General features: G+C 30.4%; 2 protein-coding genes across 2 annotated transcripts; both read left to right on the top strand.

Annotated features, from left to right (window-relative positions):
- Window positions 1-5,124: 5,124 nt before the first annotated feature.
- On the top strand, window positions 5,125-7,834 carry LOC114389626 (INO80 complex subunit D-like). Its single transcript, XM_028350336.1, has 2 exons — window positions 5,125-5,651; window positions 7,405-7,834. Exons 1-2 carry the CDS (start codon window positions 5,221-5,223, stop codon window positions 7,658-7,660), a joined length of 687 nt encoding a protein of 228 aa, XP_028206137.1. The 5' UTR covers window positions 5,125-5,220; the 3' UTR covers window positions 7,661-7,834.
- A 3,450-nt stretch (window positions 7,835-11,284) lies between these two features.
- LOC114389738 lies at window positions 11,285-12,385 on the top strand. The gene has a single exon (XM_028350487.1). It carries the CDS (start codon window positions 11,502-11,504, stop codon window positions 12,108-12,110), a length of 609 nt encoding a protein of 202 aa, XP_028206288.1. The 5' UTR covers window positions 11,285-11,501; the 3' UTR covers window positions 12,111-12,385.
- The last annotated feature ends 3,239 nt before the right edge of the window (window positions 12,386-15,624 follow it).

Here is a 15,624-nt window from a genome sequence, read left to right as displayed (position 1 = left end):
CAAATTTGTTTTGATTTTAGTCTTGAAAGACTTTTGTTTTTATTTTAGTCTCTTTTTAAGTAACGTTATTAAAGAGTTTGATGTACAGTCACTTATAATTTTTTTTAGACTAATTTTAAATTCTCCATTAACTAAGTTCACGTTATAGACTATTTTGTAATAATTTATTAGTGAATATTAAATTTACAAGTATTGGTCAACTAAAGGATAATGAGCTGACTACAAATCCAACAGCCACACAAGTAAAAGACACCTTAGCTGACTTGTAATAAATTTATTACAAATAAGTTTGGGGTAAAAATGAGTTAAATCAAACTTTAGGTAAATAGATCTATTAGCTTACTTAAAGATCTTTTTATCTCAAATATTTATTTTATTTATGATACAAGATTATTAAATTATTAAAATATTAAATATAAAAGTATAATATATATACATTAATTTTTCATTATATATAAATGAATAAACATGTCGACTTATAAAGTTTAATAGTTTTTTTTATAAATTTAAGTCTAACCTATTTAATTAAATAAGTTTTTTTAAAAAATCCAAACTTATATTTTTTATTAATAGTTCAGACCATAGGTCCTTGTCGATGACCCGATCTATTCCCATCTCCAATAACAATCCTGGATAGAGATCAAATACAAATACATAAAATATGTCATGTGATTATTACAGCCATGATAACAACACTATAAATAGACATCTTGTAACCATACCGGGGATTCAGACATCCACACTTGACTACACTAGATCTCTAAAATCTCAATCTCTTTCTTTGTCTCTTTCTTCTCCTTTCATTCTATCCTACGCTGCACAAGACAAATCATATTTTATATCCTACACCGTAACAAAGGTGCTGTCTGTGTGAATCATCGATTCTCTAGATAAAAGGATCCATTGCTCGTGGATCTTTGTTATGGTGAGTATACAAAGCAAAAAAGCTTTAGCAATAGCAACACATTCTTCACCTATGAAAGAAGCCACAACCTCACCAAGAATGGAAGAAAATGTGGCATTCATGAGTATACAACTAATAGAGCTCATACAAATGCTCATGCAACAAAAAATGATGCTTGAGGAACACCAAAATTTGATCCTGGATCTATAAACAGAGAAAGATGATGCTTAAAATGAACATTCAAATGCAATATAAGGCAAAGGAAACTCGTTAACAAGAAAAAAAATGTGTAGAAAATGAATTGAAGAAATCAAAATCACATATTCTACTAAAGTAAAAAAGAAAGAAAGAAAGAATCTATGATCACCATCGCCACAAAGATGGAAGAAGAAGTGGATTCTAATGAAGTCATTCCTTCCAACATATTGTTTTCCAAGAGTTTGGTGGAACTTCAAGTCTCGAAACAACTACTTGTGGGATCATCAACAATAGGTTTAAGGCAACCAAGCCCATCATGTCAACCTCCAGTGTGCCTCATGGGAAGCTGATGACCCTAATTTTTAGGCACTTTGGAATGCCTCTGGATGATGAAGCTAAGAATGATAAGGTGCTGACTTGGGGGGAGAAAAATGTTACAGCTTTGAAGTTGAACCCATCCTGGAATGGAGACAGCTTGCACCTATTCTAATGAGGAGGGTGCTTAAAACAAGGAGGAGAAGAAGAAGAAGAAGAATGAAAAGAAAAGAAAAGTTATGGGTCTGCCAAAAGGCCTTCATCCCTTCCGATTGATCTTATCAAAAGTGGGAAGAGGTTGAAGGTTAGGGTTGGGAGATGCCCTCGGTCTAAGTTTGAGGAGGTAAAAGAATCCTCGAAAAAGGAAGAGGAAGAAAATGTTATTCCTTCTTCTGTTGTTGCTGCTAAAGTTTATGTCTTAGAGAAGGAGGTCTTTAAACAAAATGAAAATTTTGGTGATGAAGAAAATGTAAGTTATAAAGGAGTTTAGAACTCTAAAAGCCTTCTAAAGACCATTATGAGAGAGTTTAAAATGAAGAAGAAAAGGAAGAATCCCTTCAGGGTGGGGAGGAAGTTTCAGAAGAGGTCTATTCTAAGGAGCCATTGAACTAAGGCTCTTTTCATGAAACCTCAGAACATTTTTCTAAGGAAGAGAATAAGGATGTGGAAGACCATTATGAGCCTTAGAATGAGGTGTTAGCAGCTAATGAAGGTGGTTAGTTTGCTCAGAATGAGGAAGCTGAAGGTCAAAACATAGGAGCTTAGAACGTTGGAGCTCAAAATGAAGACATTCACCCTTCTAAGGGTGTGGAGGTTGATGAAGCTCAAAACAATATGAGTTCTAAACTTGTATAAAAGGATCTCAATATGGAGATCATTACTGATGTATTAACAGGGCTAAGGACTGTCGATTCTAGCTTGGAGAAGGAAGACACTGAGAAGGAAGAAGACAAACAAGAAAAGTCTTCTAAGAAAGCAAACAAGGTTGAAGTTGCAACAAAAATTGCTCAGATTGTACTAGAAGTTGCAGCTGGTGAGAGAACTCCTAATGGATTTGTGAAGGATTCCTTGTTCAACATTAACAATATGCAAAATCTTTTAAGTTCTCCCATCTTTGACACTTATGTTAAAATTGCATGTGGTCTTGGTCCCTTAGATGGTAAACCCTTAACCTTTTCCATTCCCTTTCCCCAATTTCCTTCCGAGTCAACTACTGTTCAACCTTCTAAGGTTCAAGAAGAGGTTCCATATGTTCACGTTTCCTCTCCTCCACTATGACTAAACCTTCTTCAAGGTCAATTGAGAGTAGGTTGAACTCTATAGAGAAGTAGGTCAAAAAAATTCGTTATGATCAAAAGTTGTTGTTCTCCAACATTGATAAACTTTAAAGGAATATAAAATAGTTTTTTAAAAGATTTCTTCATCTTGAAGAGTCTATCTCTGACAATACCAAGCTTGCCTTGATCCCTGAAGTTTCCCTTATGCAACAAGAGCCTCCATCACTACCAAGAGCAACCATCATGCCCTTACATTCTTCATCTTCAAAAAACTCTTCTTCTAACAAGCATGACTAAATTGCACCCTTTGTTCCTCCCTTGTGTTTTTTGCTTGATGACAAAGAGGGAGAAGATTATGAGAGATTGGTGTAGGAAGAAGATCAATTTTTGTAGAATCATAATTATGTGCTTATTTATATTTTTTCTTGATATCTTTTGTATCATTCTATTTATTAATGAAACAAATCTTGATTATGATTATTCGTTTATGCATCTCTTGACTATAATGAAACTTTTAAAATATAATGTATCAAAACAAAACAACTGTAAAATAGAATAAACCAAAAATGACATTAAACCATTTTAAAATTTAAAAGTTAACATAACGCTAACGTTTCTAATGAAAAATTGAAGGATTTAAATGATATATTTTGAAAATATAAAAAATCAAAATAAAATTTTTTAAATTTAATGTACCAAAACAAATTAACTGTGAAATATTATAAAACAAAAGTAACATTACACATAAAATTTAACATTCAATAAATACTTTTTTTTTGTTATTAGACCCACTAATGGCTACTCCATCAAGGTCCAATAGTGGATCTGGTAATGTTTTATACATAACAACAATGTATCTAATATACTCAAACAAATAGAATGATTTAGTAGTTTAGGTGGTAAAGCAAAATAAGAAGAAGCTTGAATTTTAATGAGGAACTAAATTTTCGTAATTTAAAGATTGAGGAACATAAATCGTAAATTTAAACTAACAAAACTAAAATTATGGATTAAAAATTACAAGGATCAAAATTATAATTTAGTCTAATTTAAAAGTAATTATTAATATTTTAAATCAAACAATAAATTATAATTAGATAATAATATAAATAATTATATTATAAATGTATTTTTTTTGGTAAAAACAAAAAATCCTTTGCTGAAATGTTATAAAATATATTTAGTCAACTTCTTAATTTATCTGTATAATATTTTAAATTATTTACAAAAGCGCTAATTAATATCTTTCTTAAATCTTATCCTTCTTAAAATAAAATCTCTTTTAAAAAATATTATATAATATATTTAGTCAACTTCTTAACTTATTTGTATAATCTTTTAAATTATTTCAAGAGTGCAAATTAATGCTATCCTTCTTAAATCTTATCTTAGTCAAATAATAAATAATATCTTAAGAGTGTGTTTGAATGAGATAACTTAAAATTCTAAAAAAATTTAAATTTTAAAAATTTCAAATACTTCAATTGATATTTTATCATTTTTAATATTATGTGTTTAGATAAAGAAATTAATTTTTTTTTCATTTTCAAAACACCGCAAAATGATTGCATGAAATTGAAAAGATTCTCTCCGACCTTCATCGCCAGCCCCTCGATTCACTTCACTGTCATGATGTCTAGGACGATAGTTATGCCAAATCTTCCAACGACCGGGGGGCATTGTGTTTATGTGAACGAATATTTTGAATCTAAATATGAAGAAAAAACATAAATCAAAAACACAAAATCAATGAATTGAAATCGAGATTAAGAAACAAAATAAAAAACACAAACCAATGACAAAATCTGATTCGAGAAATCCTAGATTAGAGAAGAAAAAAAAAAGCAGAGATGAGAAATCAATTAACCAAAGAGAACAACGAAACTGTTAAAGTGATAACAAGGGAGGATCAAGCAAGAGTGTGAGGGAGGATCCAACAAAAGTGTGAGGAAGGATTTGAGAAGTGAGAATTTTCAAATTCTCTCATTTTAGTCAGGAATTAAAATTCCTTAATTTTAATTAAATGAAACTTTGTTTAAAATTTCTTAAATTTTAAAAATTTTCAAATAAAATATCCAAACACAAAATTTTATCTTAAAGAATTTTAACGGTTTAAATTACTATTTTAAATACTCTATCCAAACATAATTTTCTAAATCTCATTCAACACAAATTTAAGACAATTGTAAAAATTCTATTCACTCTGTTACATTATAACTGTTATAATTGTAACGAAAAGAAAATTATCATCCAAAATAGTTTTATTTTAAATTTTTAATATAATATCATTTATTTTTTTATTTATATTCTTTATATATGAATTAATAAAAATATAAAATTATTATTCTCTTTTAGATTATTATTATTATTTGTCAGTGTAAAACAATAAAAAAAAATACTTATAGTCGTCCTATTTGTTTAGTTTCTCCCGACACCGAAGAATCAAACTCAGAAAATAAAATTACCGTAACGAACTCTTCCGAGTTCCAGCGAGAAACCCAGTTCCGAGTTGGCGACTCAGCACCGATGGACGAGTGGGGTTATGCGTCCTCTCCGCCGCGGCCGGTGGCGATCGAGGGCGGCGAGGGAGACACGGCGCTGGCGAAGTCGCGCGTGCTGACGCGGGAGGAGGTGCTCCGGCGGCGGCTGCGGCGAACGAGGCAGCTGGGGCGGTGCTACCGGGCCCACTACTGGGCCCTGATGGAGGAGATGAGGTCCAAGTACCGAGACTACAGCTGGAGCTACGGCAAGAGCCCCTTCAAGGAAGATCACAATGACAACAGCGACAACAACAACAACCAAAACGGCGTCGTTTCTGGTGGTGGTGACGACATCGTGCAGTGTCGTTATAACGGATGCAAGACGAAGGCCATGGCTTTGACGAATTACTGTCACACTCATATATTGAGCGATTCCAAGCAGAAGCTTTACCAGGGATGCAAAGCCGTTGCCAAAAAGTGAGTTTTTTTTTTTTAAAGTCTGTTTTTTATTTTTTAAATTGAAAATTGATAATTGATAATTGAAAATAGGGTTGTGCTTGTTGAAGTGAAACTGGAAGATACTGTGAAGTGAATAATTTTAAATATAATGAAAATTACGCTTTTTTTTATTATAAAATCAAGTTACGTGTAAAACTCGTTATAAATTTTTTTATCCAACGCAAAAACTACTTAAAATTGCTTTAATTCAGAATCAATTTTGGTCCTAAATCAATTGTCCAACATGAAACCAAACATGCACTAGGACTAATTTAACGATTAAGTGTATAGATTGGTTTGGTTGTTTGCTTGAATAGTGTGGTTCTAGGGTTAATTATGTTCGTAGAAGAAGAAAAAGAGTGTGATTTTCTTTGTTTCTCAAAATTGGTTGTTTGGCTGTGGGAAAATTGTCCACTTTATTGTGCTTCAGTTTACTGTATAGTGTTCCCTATGTTAAAAGCTTGGTGAATTTTAATTTGAGGCAGTGTGTATAGAACTATAGATTGTAGAGTCAGTGTTGCTTCTTGTAATTGAATTTTTAAGAGAAATAACAACCATGTAATTTGTGTTTCATCCTCTGTGCTCTTTTGAGGCTCACTATTCATCTTTATCTGTGACATTAATCCATTTATGGCCACCTCAAAAGTCTGTTGAGTCTATGAAGCAAAAGAATAACAACAGTGAATCCATTTTGTTATAGCAAGAGAACCTTTATGCAAAATGCAATGTAAAGGTTGTGGGTTCTGAAAATTTAAAACTGAGTGGTTCCTCCTGTTTGAAAATATGTGATGCTTACGTAATTTTGTTGCTCAAAATCTAATTATGAGAAAAAGATGTTCAACCTTGTGACTAATGATGTCAAATGAAAGTTGCATGTTTTACAAAGAATGAATCCATTTCAAGTTCAATGATGATACAGAACCGGTCAGATTTTGTTGTCTTAATCTTAAAATGAGTAATTTGATTCAAATTCTTGAGTTTTCAGCACACTGCACTTTACCAATCAACATGTCTTTTAGAGATTGGCTTGTTATGTTACTTAACAGGAATGTTGCCATAGTAGTGTGCTTCTTAAAGAGTGTTCATTTGAACACTTACTAAACAATAAACCATGTTGCACTTTACCATTTTTAGGTTCTATATGGAATATCTTTCTTGTAAAAACTTTGATTTTGTAGCCTATTTTGCTAGTTTAAGCTATTGAATACCCTTTCCGTACTGAATACTAGTCTTCATACCCACAACTGGTAAATCAATCTCTCTGTCTATTTCCATTTAATGTAAACCTTCATGTTTCAATCATCTAGAATAAGGATCTTAAGAATTGATAGTTCTCAGTAATTAGAATGAGTAGGAATGCTAACCATTATCCATTGTAAAAGATTGATGTCTTAAAACTTGTAGAAAAAACTAGAAATCACTATGAGAATTCATAGTTCTCAGTAATAAGAATGGGTAGGAAGATACATACTTTACCAGGCGGAGACAGTGACTTATTCATTTTCTTTCAATATGGATCATTTCCTTTTAATAAGCAATTAATTTAAGAGATTCCTTCTCAAAAGGCATGCTCCTTTGTTCAATTATTAGGGCTTTGTCTCTTCATTTAATTATTAAATCATATATATTTGTCACACAAGACATTTCTTACATTTTATTTTTTACTTGCATTACTTACCAATATCTAGATGGAGTAGACTACTTCACTGACTAAGTTCTTGGCTTTATTCAGTTTGCCAACAGGGCCTTCTTTTTGTAATAAGCCAATATTGAGGTCCATGGTTCCTCCTGCATGCCCCTCTCATTTTCAATTTGGTGAAAGGTGTTTAGCTCGTGCATTAAGAAGGGCAGGGTTAGGGACTGCTATCGCCACTACTCGTAAGCCTAATGGGAAGTTACATGTAATAACTTCTGAATTTGTCCGCCAAATTCAAAATAAACGAAAGCTTGCATTGAAGAAAACTGATCCTAAAGTTGAGACTGAATAAGAAACAAAACTTATCTGCTGATTATGGAATAGAATGTTGAATTCCTAATGATTTTGCAGTGTATAGAATGAATATTTTCATTATCTGAAAAATAGGATTATGATTTAATTGAAGCATTAGATGCCAAGAAAAAAACAGTACCTTTTACACGTGCATATTTTTAATTTTTTGTCATTATCGCTTTCTTTGTCATATTCATGAGCAGCATCACAATATATTCAATTGTTGTTTGTTCTTCGATTAAGAATTTGTATATACTTCCATAGTTTTTTGCATGGAGTCTCGATGCTACAATTTTGATTTTGGAGATCATATCATGCCTAACTCACTAAATCCTGCTTGGGAAGCTCTTTTTTTACTAACCGCATGTATGATATCTCGTGAAACTGTTGCACTTCTTTGTGATCATCGAAAGACGTCCAAATGACTTGATATAACTGTCCCTAATGCAAAAAGATGTTTTTACATCGGTTCTATGACACATTCAACGATGGTTTTGATTTGTAGTCAACATCGTAGAAAGTCAAAACTTTTTACGACAGTTCTTAAAAAATCGTCTTAGAAAAACTATACATTTTAAGATGATTTTCAGGAAAATAATCGTCTTAAAAGGATTACATTCTAAAACAATTTTAGAGCATCGAGGATGACCATTTTAGGAAAATGATTATTCATTCTCTTTAGAGGCATCAATTTACAAGCATGAGGTTCGGTATGAATGTATGTTGGTATTGTCTTGTGGTTGATAATTGAAAAATGTTCATATATTCAAGAAAAAAATAATCATGTATATCAAGTGTTATAATATTTTTTTTTAGTAAGAATCAAAGACAATGCTAGAGTGGGTATAATAATTTATACATTCAATGTAACAAATTGAACTACACTCTTACTAAATTCAAGTGTTATCATTTGAATTAAAGTATAGGAATATTGAAAAGTTTTCTTTGTAAATATTGTGTAAGTCGTTAAAGAATATTAAATTAAACTTAAGACTACTAAATAAAATTCTTGTATTGATGATTGAATAATGAAAGGAAAGATATTTCCTTAGTGTAAAAACTGTATATAGTCTTAATTATTAGAGATAAACTAGAAAATAATGTTGGGGATAAACTTGTATGCACAAAATTCAATCTATCATATTATTAATTTTAATAAGAAATTATTCTTTTATTTTATAAACATATTTATTGTTTTATTAAATTGTTAATTTGACAAGTCCTTGATCAGAATTAAAAACTTGTTATCATGATAAAAATTATGATAATGAAAAATAAATCTTTTATAATTTTAATCTAAATTATTCTTAATCATATAATTATTGTAAATAAGATATCAATAATTTAGATATATATATACATACATATGATATCTTTATTGGATAAAGATTAATAGATCTCATTATTAAATTACATGTATAGGTGATACACATATGGATACTATCATTAAACTGATTCAATTGAGAATTTAATTAATATTATCTTAATATGTCAATAGGAATTTCTCGAAAAGAAATTTAATAGTTTCCTTTGACCTGAAATTATCTTAATAATTAACAAGTTATTTATTATATTTTAATTTTGAACACCTATTGTCTTATGACACTAGTTGAATGAATATTAGATATAATTAAATAATTGAAGAATTAATGATTAATCAAGAAAAAATTCATCAACTCTTGGTAATGAGTTTGAATTCTATGATATAATTAAGACCTTGGTCAATGCAATTGAATGAGTTTCTTTTAAGTTATTAGTTAATTAAATATAATGTGTTAACTTATTAGAGTTTGACAATAATACTATGTATAAAATATATTATTTTTCTATTGGTTCTTGAAAATAAATGATGTTACTTCATGTTATCTGAATGTTAAAAAATATTGTTAAATGTCTATCTTAATTAATAAATTAATTATGATTAATTTATTACGGATTTAATATTGAACCTATGAAATCATACACAAACGAGTATTTCAATCTTTATATAAGAAACTAATTTATTTGATAATCAAAATAGAGAATTTAATTTAATCAAATAAATATTTTAGTGAAATATTATTGCTAGTACAAAAAATATGATTAATATAAATAAAGAATATCTTTTTTATAAATGGGAAAGTTGTCCATAAGATTCTATTACTACATATCATAATCAAATCATGTGATTAGTTAGTCAAATAGTTATTTGATAATTATCTTCGACTTAAATCACTAAGCTTCTTAAGATAAAGACATATAAAATTATTTTAAATTAAATCTTTCCTTTTTTTTTTTAAAGATTTAAATACATAAGTATTATAACTAGAAATACATACTTGATAACAAAGTGTATCAGATATAAACTAGAAAAATTTAAGCTTAGTTTTTATATTTGAAAAGTACAAAGAAAAAAAATTATTCTTTAAAGTTTCACTCAGAAATTTAATAATAAATATTAGTTTTAATGTAAATACATATAAATTCTTCACACTATTAAAGAAAATTTCTAGTTACTTCAAAAACATACATTTAGATACGTAATTCTAATTTTCTGTATTTACTATTGTTATTTTGAATGAAAAATAAATTTTAATGTCCAAATGTAAGTATTAGTAACACTCTTATTTAACTATTAAATAAAACTTTAAATTCCCTCTTGCAAACTTAACTTATCCGAGAATTTATACCCTTTTCTTATAATTAATGAAGAGTATTTACTAAGCATATTTTTGAGGACAAGCAAGTTATCCTATCCTTGAATTGGGTGTCAAGTTCCTTTATTGCCGTAAGATATTTCGAGCTAAACAAAAGGTGGAAGAACCACTTGAGAATCTTCCATTGTTAACGATTGCATTTGTAGGGGACCATGTAATAATAATAAACTCATCAACAAAGGGATAGGTGCCACTAATACAAGGTTCCCGTGGATTTTCATGGCTATTACGTGAATCAAGCTTCCTTCATGCATGGTACAGCCTATAAACTAATAGAATTGCCCCTTTTTCTATTAACCAAACCACACCCCACACGGTGGTTTTAAGCATGTATTTGAAGTTCAATACATCCAAATTATTACTTAACGCGTTCAAACAGTTTCATTTTTATATTATATATAATTATTTTTTATTTATCTTTTATCTTTTTGAATACATGTAGAAAATAGGTTTAATTGCCATGCATTAATCAATGTAAAAAAAATTATATAATCAAGTAATACAAGATTATCTTTAGAATATTTAAGAAAATTATTATAAAAAACATCAAATGTGTATTAGTTTGTAATTAGACACGGTATAAAAAGAAAATATATTTTAATTAAATTCTAAAACATATTTTCTTAAAATTAAAGGGCACAACAAAAGTTGTTCTACTTTTATGGTAAGAAAAAAGCATTTTCCCACATTGAAATAATGCTATCAATTGTCGTTTCAACATTATCTCATTTATTGTTTATTTAAATTACATTTTTGAAACGGATAGTTGCTTTCTTTTGTGTTTTCTTTTCTTAAAATGTTGTGTGGAAGAAGCGGTTGTTGGGTCCATTTTTTGAAAACACACTTTTATTATTCATATGACTTCTCCAGCACTTCATCATGCCCTCTCCAATTCCTATATAACCCTCATCCCTTTCCTTCCATTTTTTCTCATCAGGTTTTCTTGTTTCTGCGAGGCTTAACAAACCTCGCAGAACAAAAAAAAACTCACTCTCACATACTTTGGTTTGCAAAAACCCTTTACTTCTCTATTTTCTTTCTAGTTCCTTATCCAATATTATAGTACCCTTTTATCCCAAGTTATTTAAAGTTAAAACCTTTATTACTACTCATATTTGTTTTTTGTTTGTTAAATTTTAAGAAATGGAGGCACATTCTCCAGTTATAGCCAAGAAGCTATGGAATGTGTTGAGGATCACTTTCTTCATGATCAGGAAGGGTTTGGTGTCAAAGAGGAAGCTGATTATGGACATGAATTTGATGATGAAGAAAGGGAAATTGCTCAGAAAATCTATGAGCAATTTCATGTCATCTCATCACCACCACCATCATCATCATTCAAAGAGTTTGGCACGTGGCTATGGCATGCAGGAATATGAATTCTCATGCAGCAACAGCCCAAGTCCTGTTTTTTTCCATGTGCCAAAGAAGAAGCACCATTTCAACTTCCCTTGCATGAATACCACAGAGGTTGTTGAAGAGCCTAGGCCCGTGGTTTTGGTGCCTAATATGACACCTGAATACACTTTCAACCATAGGTTTGATAATGCATCTGATTTTGCTCCTGGGGAGAGGATCTCACCCTTCACTGTGAGGATCTCCAACTACTCATCTGAGGATGAAGAAAATGAACAAGAGGGTGGAAATGGAAATGCCCAAGTTGATGATCAGGCTGAGGCTTTCATCAGAAGGTTCTATGAACAGCTGAGAATGCAAAGCCGAATGCAGTTGCTGGAGTACCAAGAGATGTGATTGTAAAGAAAAAGCAGGACTTTGTGTGCATTTGCTCCTCAAATTGATGATGATCAACAAGTTTAGCTAGCCATTCCTGGGAATATTTAATTTGCTTTTGTTGATCTTTCAACTTTCATTATTTTTCCCATGGAAATTAATTTGGCTGTATTGTTTGTGGTCCTTGAACTATATTTGATACATGCTGTAAAGTTTTTGAGCATTGGATATACTTCCATTTTGTGATTTTATTGGTTTTCATAATATAAAATTCAATCTTTATGTTTGCCTAGTAACATGTATGTGGTATAGTATATTCATGCTGCTGTATGTTGTAATACAAGAATAAGCATATCACCGTGTAGTATGATTGACAGATAACTATATCTTTTAAATATATAATCAGAGTTAAATTCTCAATATATGTTGAGAAAGGTTAATTTTATAAATAAATATTCATAGCTCGAAAGATTAGTCTCTAGTTCTTGACAGAGGATACCCGACACCTAGAAACTAGGATAAGGAGAACGTTGGCCTGTACATTTCCCCATTCTGCTTTGGTGTTACATCATTGTAGGTGTGGTGATGGACCCTTGGGAATAATATTGCTTCTGCTTTTTTTTTTTTTCCTTTTTTGAGAGATATATTAGTTTAGGCTTTCTGAACTCACCCACCAGCACCCACGTTCTCAAGTATCAACTACCATAAACACGTTTGTTATTTTGGGGTGTGTAAAACACTATTTGCACTCTTAAACAATTTGACACCCTTAAGTCCTCATTTATTCACCCCACATTCAAATATGCAATCCCCCTTCCTTTTAGCTATATTCAGAGTTCAAAATCGGTTTTAGAGGATGATATTTATGTATGGGAAAAATATGCTGAAGAATGTGAAAACTAGTTTACAATTTCCGAGTATGCGTTATACTGTCTGCCAGTTTGGTTTTATTTGAACATAGTAAAGAAAACAAAATATATGGTAGAGGACATGATATAGGTCACAGACTGATCATGACTTGAAGCTGTCAAAGCAACAGGCCACATTGATCTATAATTTAAAGCTTCGAAGATATTAATTGGCTATGCATTGATCTCTCTCTCTCTCTCTCTCAACTATGATCACTTGTTAAGCTTATAGACCAAATTGTATAGTTTATCAATTCAGCTATACTCGTGATTTGAAGAAAAATCCAAATTTCAATATTCCCCCAATGTTGATACAGAGATACTCTTTTTAATATCCAGAGAGGGATATGACATGATACGACACATACATGAGAATATGGCAAATTGCAACTTATAAATTAATTTAAAATTAAGTTTAATGATCTTAATGTTGAACCAATTATAAATTATGACTCTTAAAATAATTATTATAAAAATTAACAAACTTATCATATTAAATGATAATATAAAAGTTCTGTGCTTCTACAGTTCTACTCCCACGTACTCCTTTACATGAAAATCTAGTGAGAGGACCATAGAAGACAAAACAAACTACCCTGCCTAACCCTTAGCTATGGAAATATGGAAGTGAGTCCTTTCCTTAGGTCAACACATGCACTGGAAAGTGTTTTGAATAACTAATTCACCTAATTTTTCCATTTGGCTTCCAAGTATATTTAAATTATGACTGCTAGATGTCCACTCCATCCTCACTTTAGAAAAAGCAATGCCTAAGCTTTTCTGAGAATGGCATTTTGTTTTTGGAGCTTCGCATTTTAGACACATGCCATCCCTTGCATTCGAATGCTTTAATTCCTATTGTAGCAAAGCTAAGAGAGCTTTGAAGTTTGATCTAGGGATGTATCTCTTTTATTTTGTTTAGGGAACAATGAGCATTTTGCCTAAGCCAAATACTATGGATGGGACAAACAGAAGAATTCCATTGATTTCTGTGGAGCAGTATCCTAAACATTGGTAAAGCAATTAATGAGCTAAACACATCATTAGACAAAGGGGGGCATGAACCATATAATTTGGCACCTAACAAGGGTCTCACAAAAACATAGATCAGAAGTTATTCTTTGACAATATATCTTGGGCATACTGAATTACAATTTACTCCCTCGCCAAGTAGGGTTTGAAGATAAAACTCATGTAGTTCCTTAAATATTTTTCATGTTGTTTTATTTTGTTCTCTTATTTTAATTGTTAATTTTAGTTTGATTTCTTAAGTTTTAAAAATTATACTTTGATCCTTTCAGGTGTTTTTATTAGATCAAATTAGTCAACTCTTCAGTTTACCACATCAACTTAATCAATTTAGCGACACATGACAAAAATTGTTAAAAATGACTCAATTTAAAAATATAAGGAGTAAATTGAACTTTAAAAAATTAATAAGAAACCAACTTAATATAATAAAAAAAATGTAAAACACAAAGTATTTTAGTCAATTTAACTATCTAAGTTAAACTTATACTCAATTTGTTTGAGTCAAGTTAGTCTAATTTAAAGCTTTAGTTACACCTTAAGTTCATGTGATCCCTTTCCTTCCTCTCAATGTAATTCCTTATATTTTATCCTCATTTCCATTTTTTATTTTTGGTCTTATTAATCATTCTAAATTTTCAATGCCGTTCTTTTACTTGATGTTCAAACTTAATTAGGAATCCCTTATAAATTAGAATCTTTTAGATTTTTTGTTCAACGTGAGCGCCGATAAAAATTCATTTTTTAGCTCCATTATTAAAAGTCGTATAAATTGATCCAAACCCCTTAAAATTACCCCAGAAAACAAAAAAAAAAAACATGAAACGCATAAAAAAGAGACAAAAAAATACTAACAATCCAAATTACGTTTCAAATAATTACTCCCTCCAGTCCCATAATTGTTGTCTAGGAAGAAAAATTGTCTCAAAATAATTATCATTAAAAATTTTTAATGTAACATAAATATATTTTTCATTTATCTTCCTTATAATATTAAGATTATAATATTAAGGGTATGAGTAACAAAAATTAAAAATAAGTTAATGATAATAAGATTAATTTTATAAAATTATTATTCTTTTTCATTTGTGTATTAAGTTTTATTTGTTTGTACGAATTTTATAACGTGACAAAAGGGAATAAAACCTATGATGTGTGCAATTTGGCAACAAGTCATCAAGTGTAATAAAATTCAGAGACAAGAGAGGTTGTTTTGTGCGTGAAACATTCTACACTCACCTAAAGGCTGGCTTTCCTTTTTATCTAATTTGGAATGTGCTTTCTATCTATGACAAAGATTGCACCATCTCAGCTCCAACCAAACAATTGTAACTTTGTTCGCTGTGTTTCTAGCCTGTGTAAGGTGATTGCTTCGGTGATCCTTAGTTTTAGGTTTTGATGCCTATTTATTTAACCAATAAAAATTATGGCAATCGTGTGTTCTCATTATTTAAATATAATTCGTATTCCAAGCACTTCAAGTAATGGGTGATGCTGTATAATATTTCTAAAAACATAGTAGCACCAATTCTATTTCGTCGAACATAAAGTTGGATCAATATCATGTGAAAGAAAAGAAGAAAAAAAATGCAAGACCA

The sequence above is a fragment of the Glycine soja genome, chromosome 16, assembly GCF_004193775.1.
Source record: "Glycine soja cultivar W05 chromosome 16, ASM419377v2, whole genome shotgun sequence".
Taxonomy (NCBI): Eukaryota; Viridiplantae; Streptophyta; class Magnoliopsida; order Fabales; family Fabaceae; genus Glycine; species Glycine soja.
This window is presented reverse-complemented; position numbering and strand designations above follow the sequence as displayed.

What these genes read in the sequence shown, in the direction of transcription:
- LOC114389626 (XM_028350336.1), top strand. Translation starts at nt 5,221, where the DNA reads ATGGACGAGTGGGGTTATGCGTCCTCTCCGCCGCGGCCGGTGGCGATC. An exon ending in TGCAAAGCCGTTGCCAAAAA is followed by an intron (nt 5,652 to 7,404) that starts GTGAGTTTTTTT and finishes GGCTTTATTCAG; the next exon opens with TTTGCCAACAGGGCCTTCTT.
- LOC114389738 (XM_028350487.1), top strand. Translation starts at nt 11,502, where the DNA reads ATGGAGGCACATTCTCCAGTTATAGCCAAGAAGCTATGGAATGTGTTG.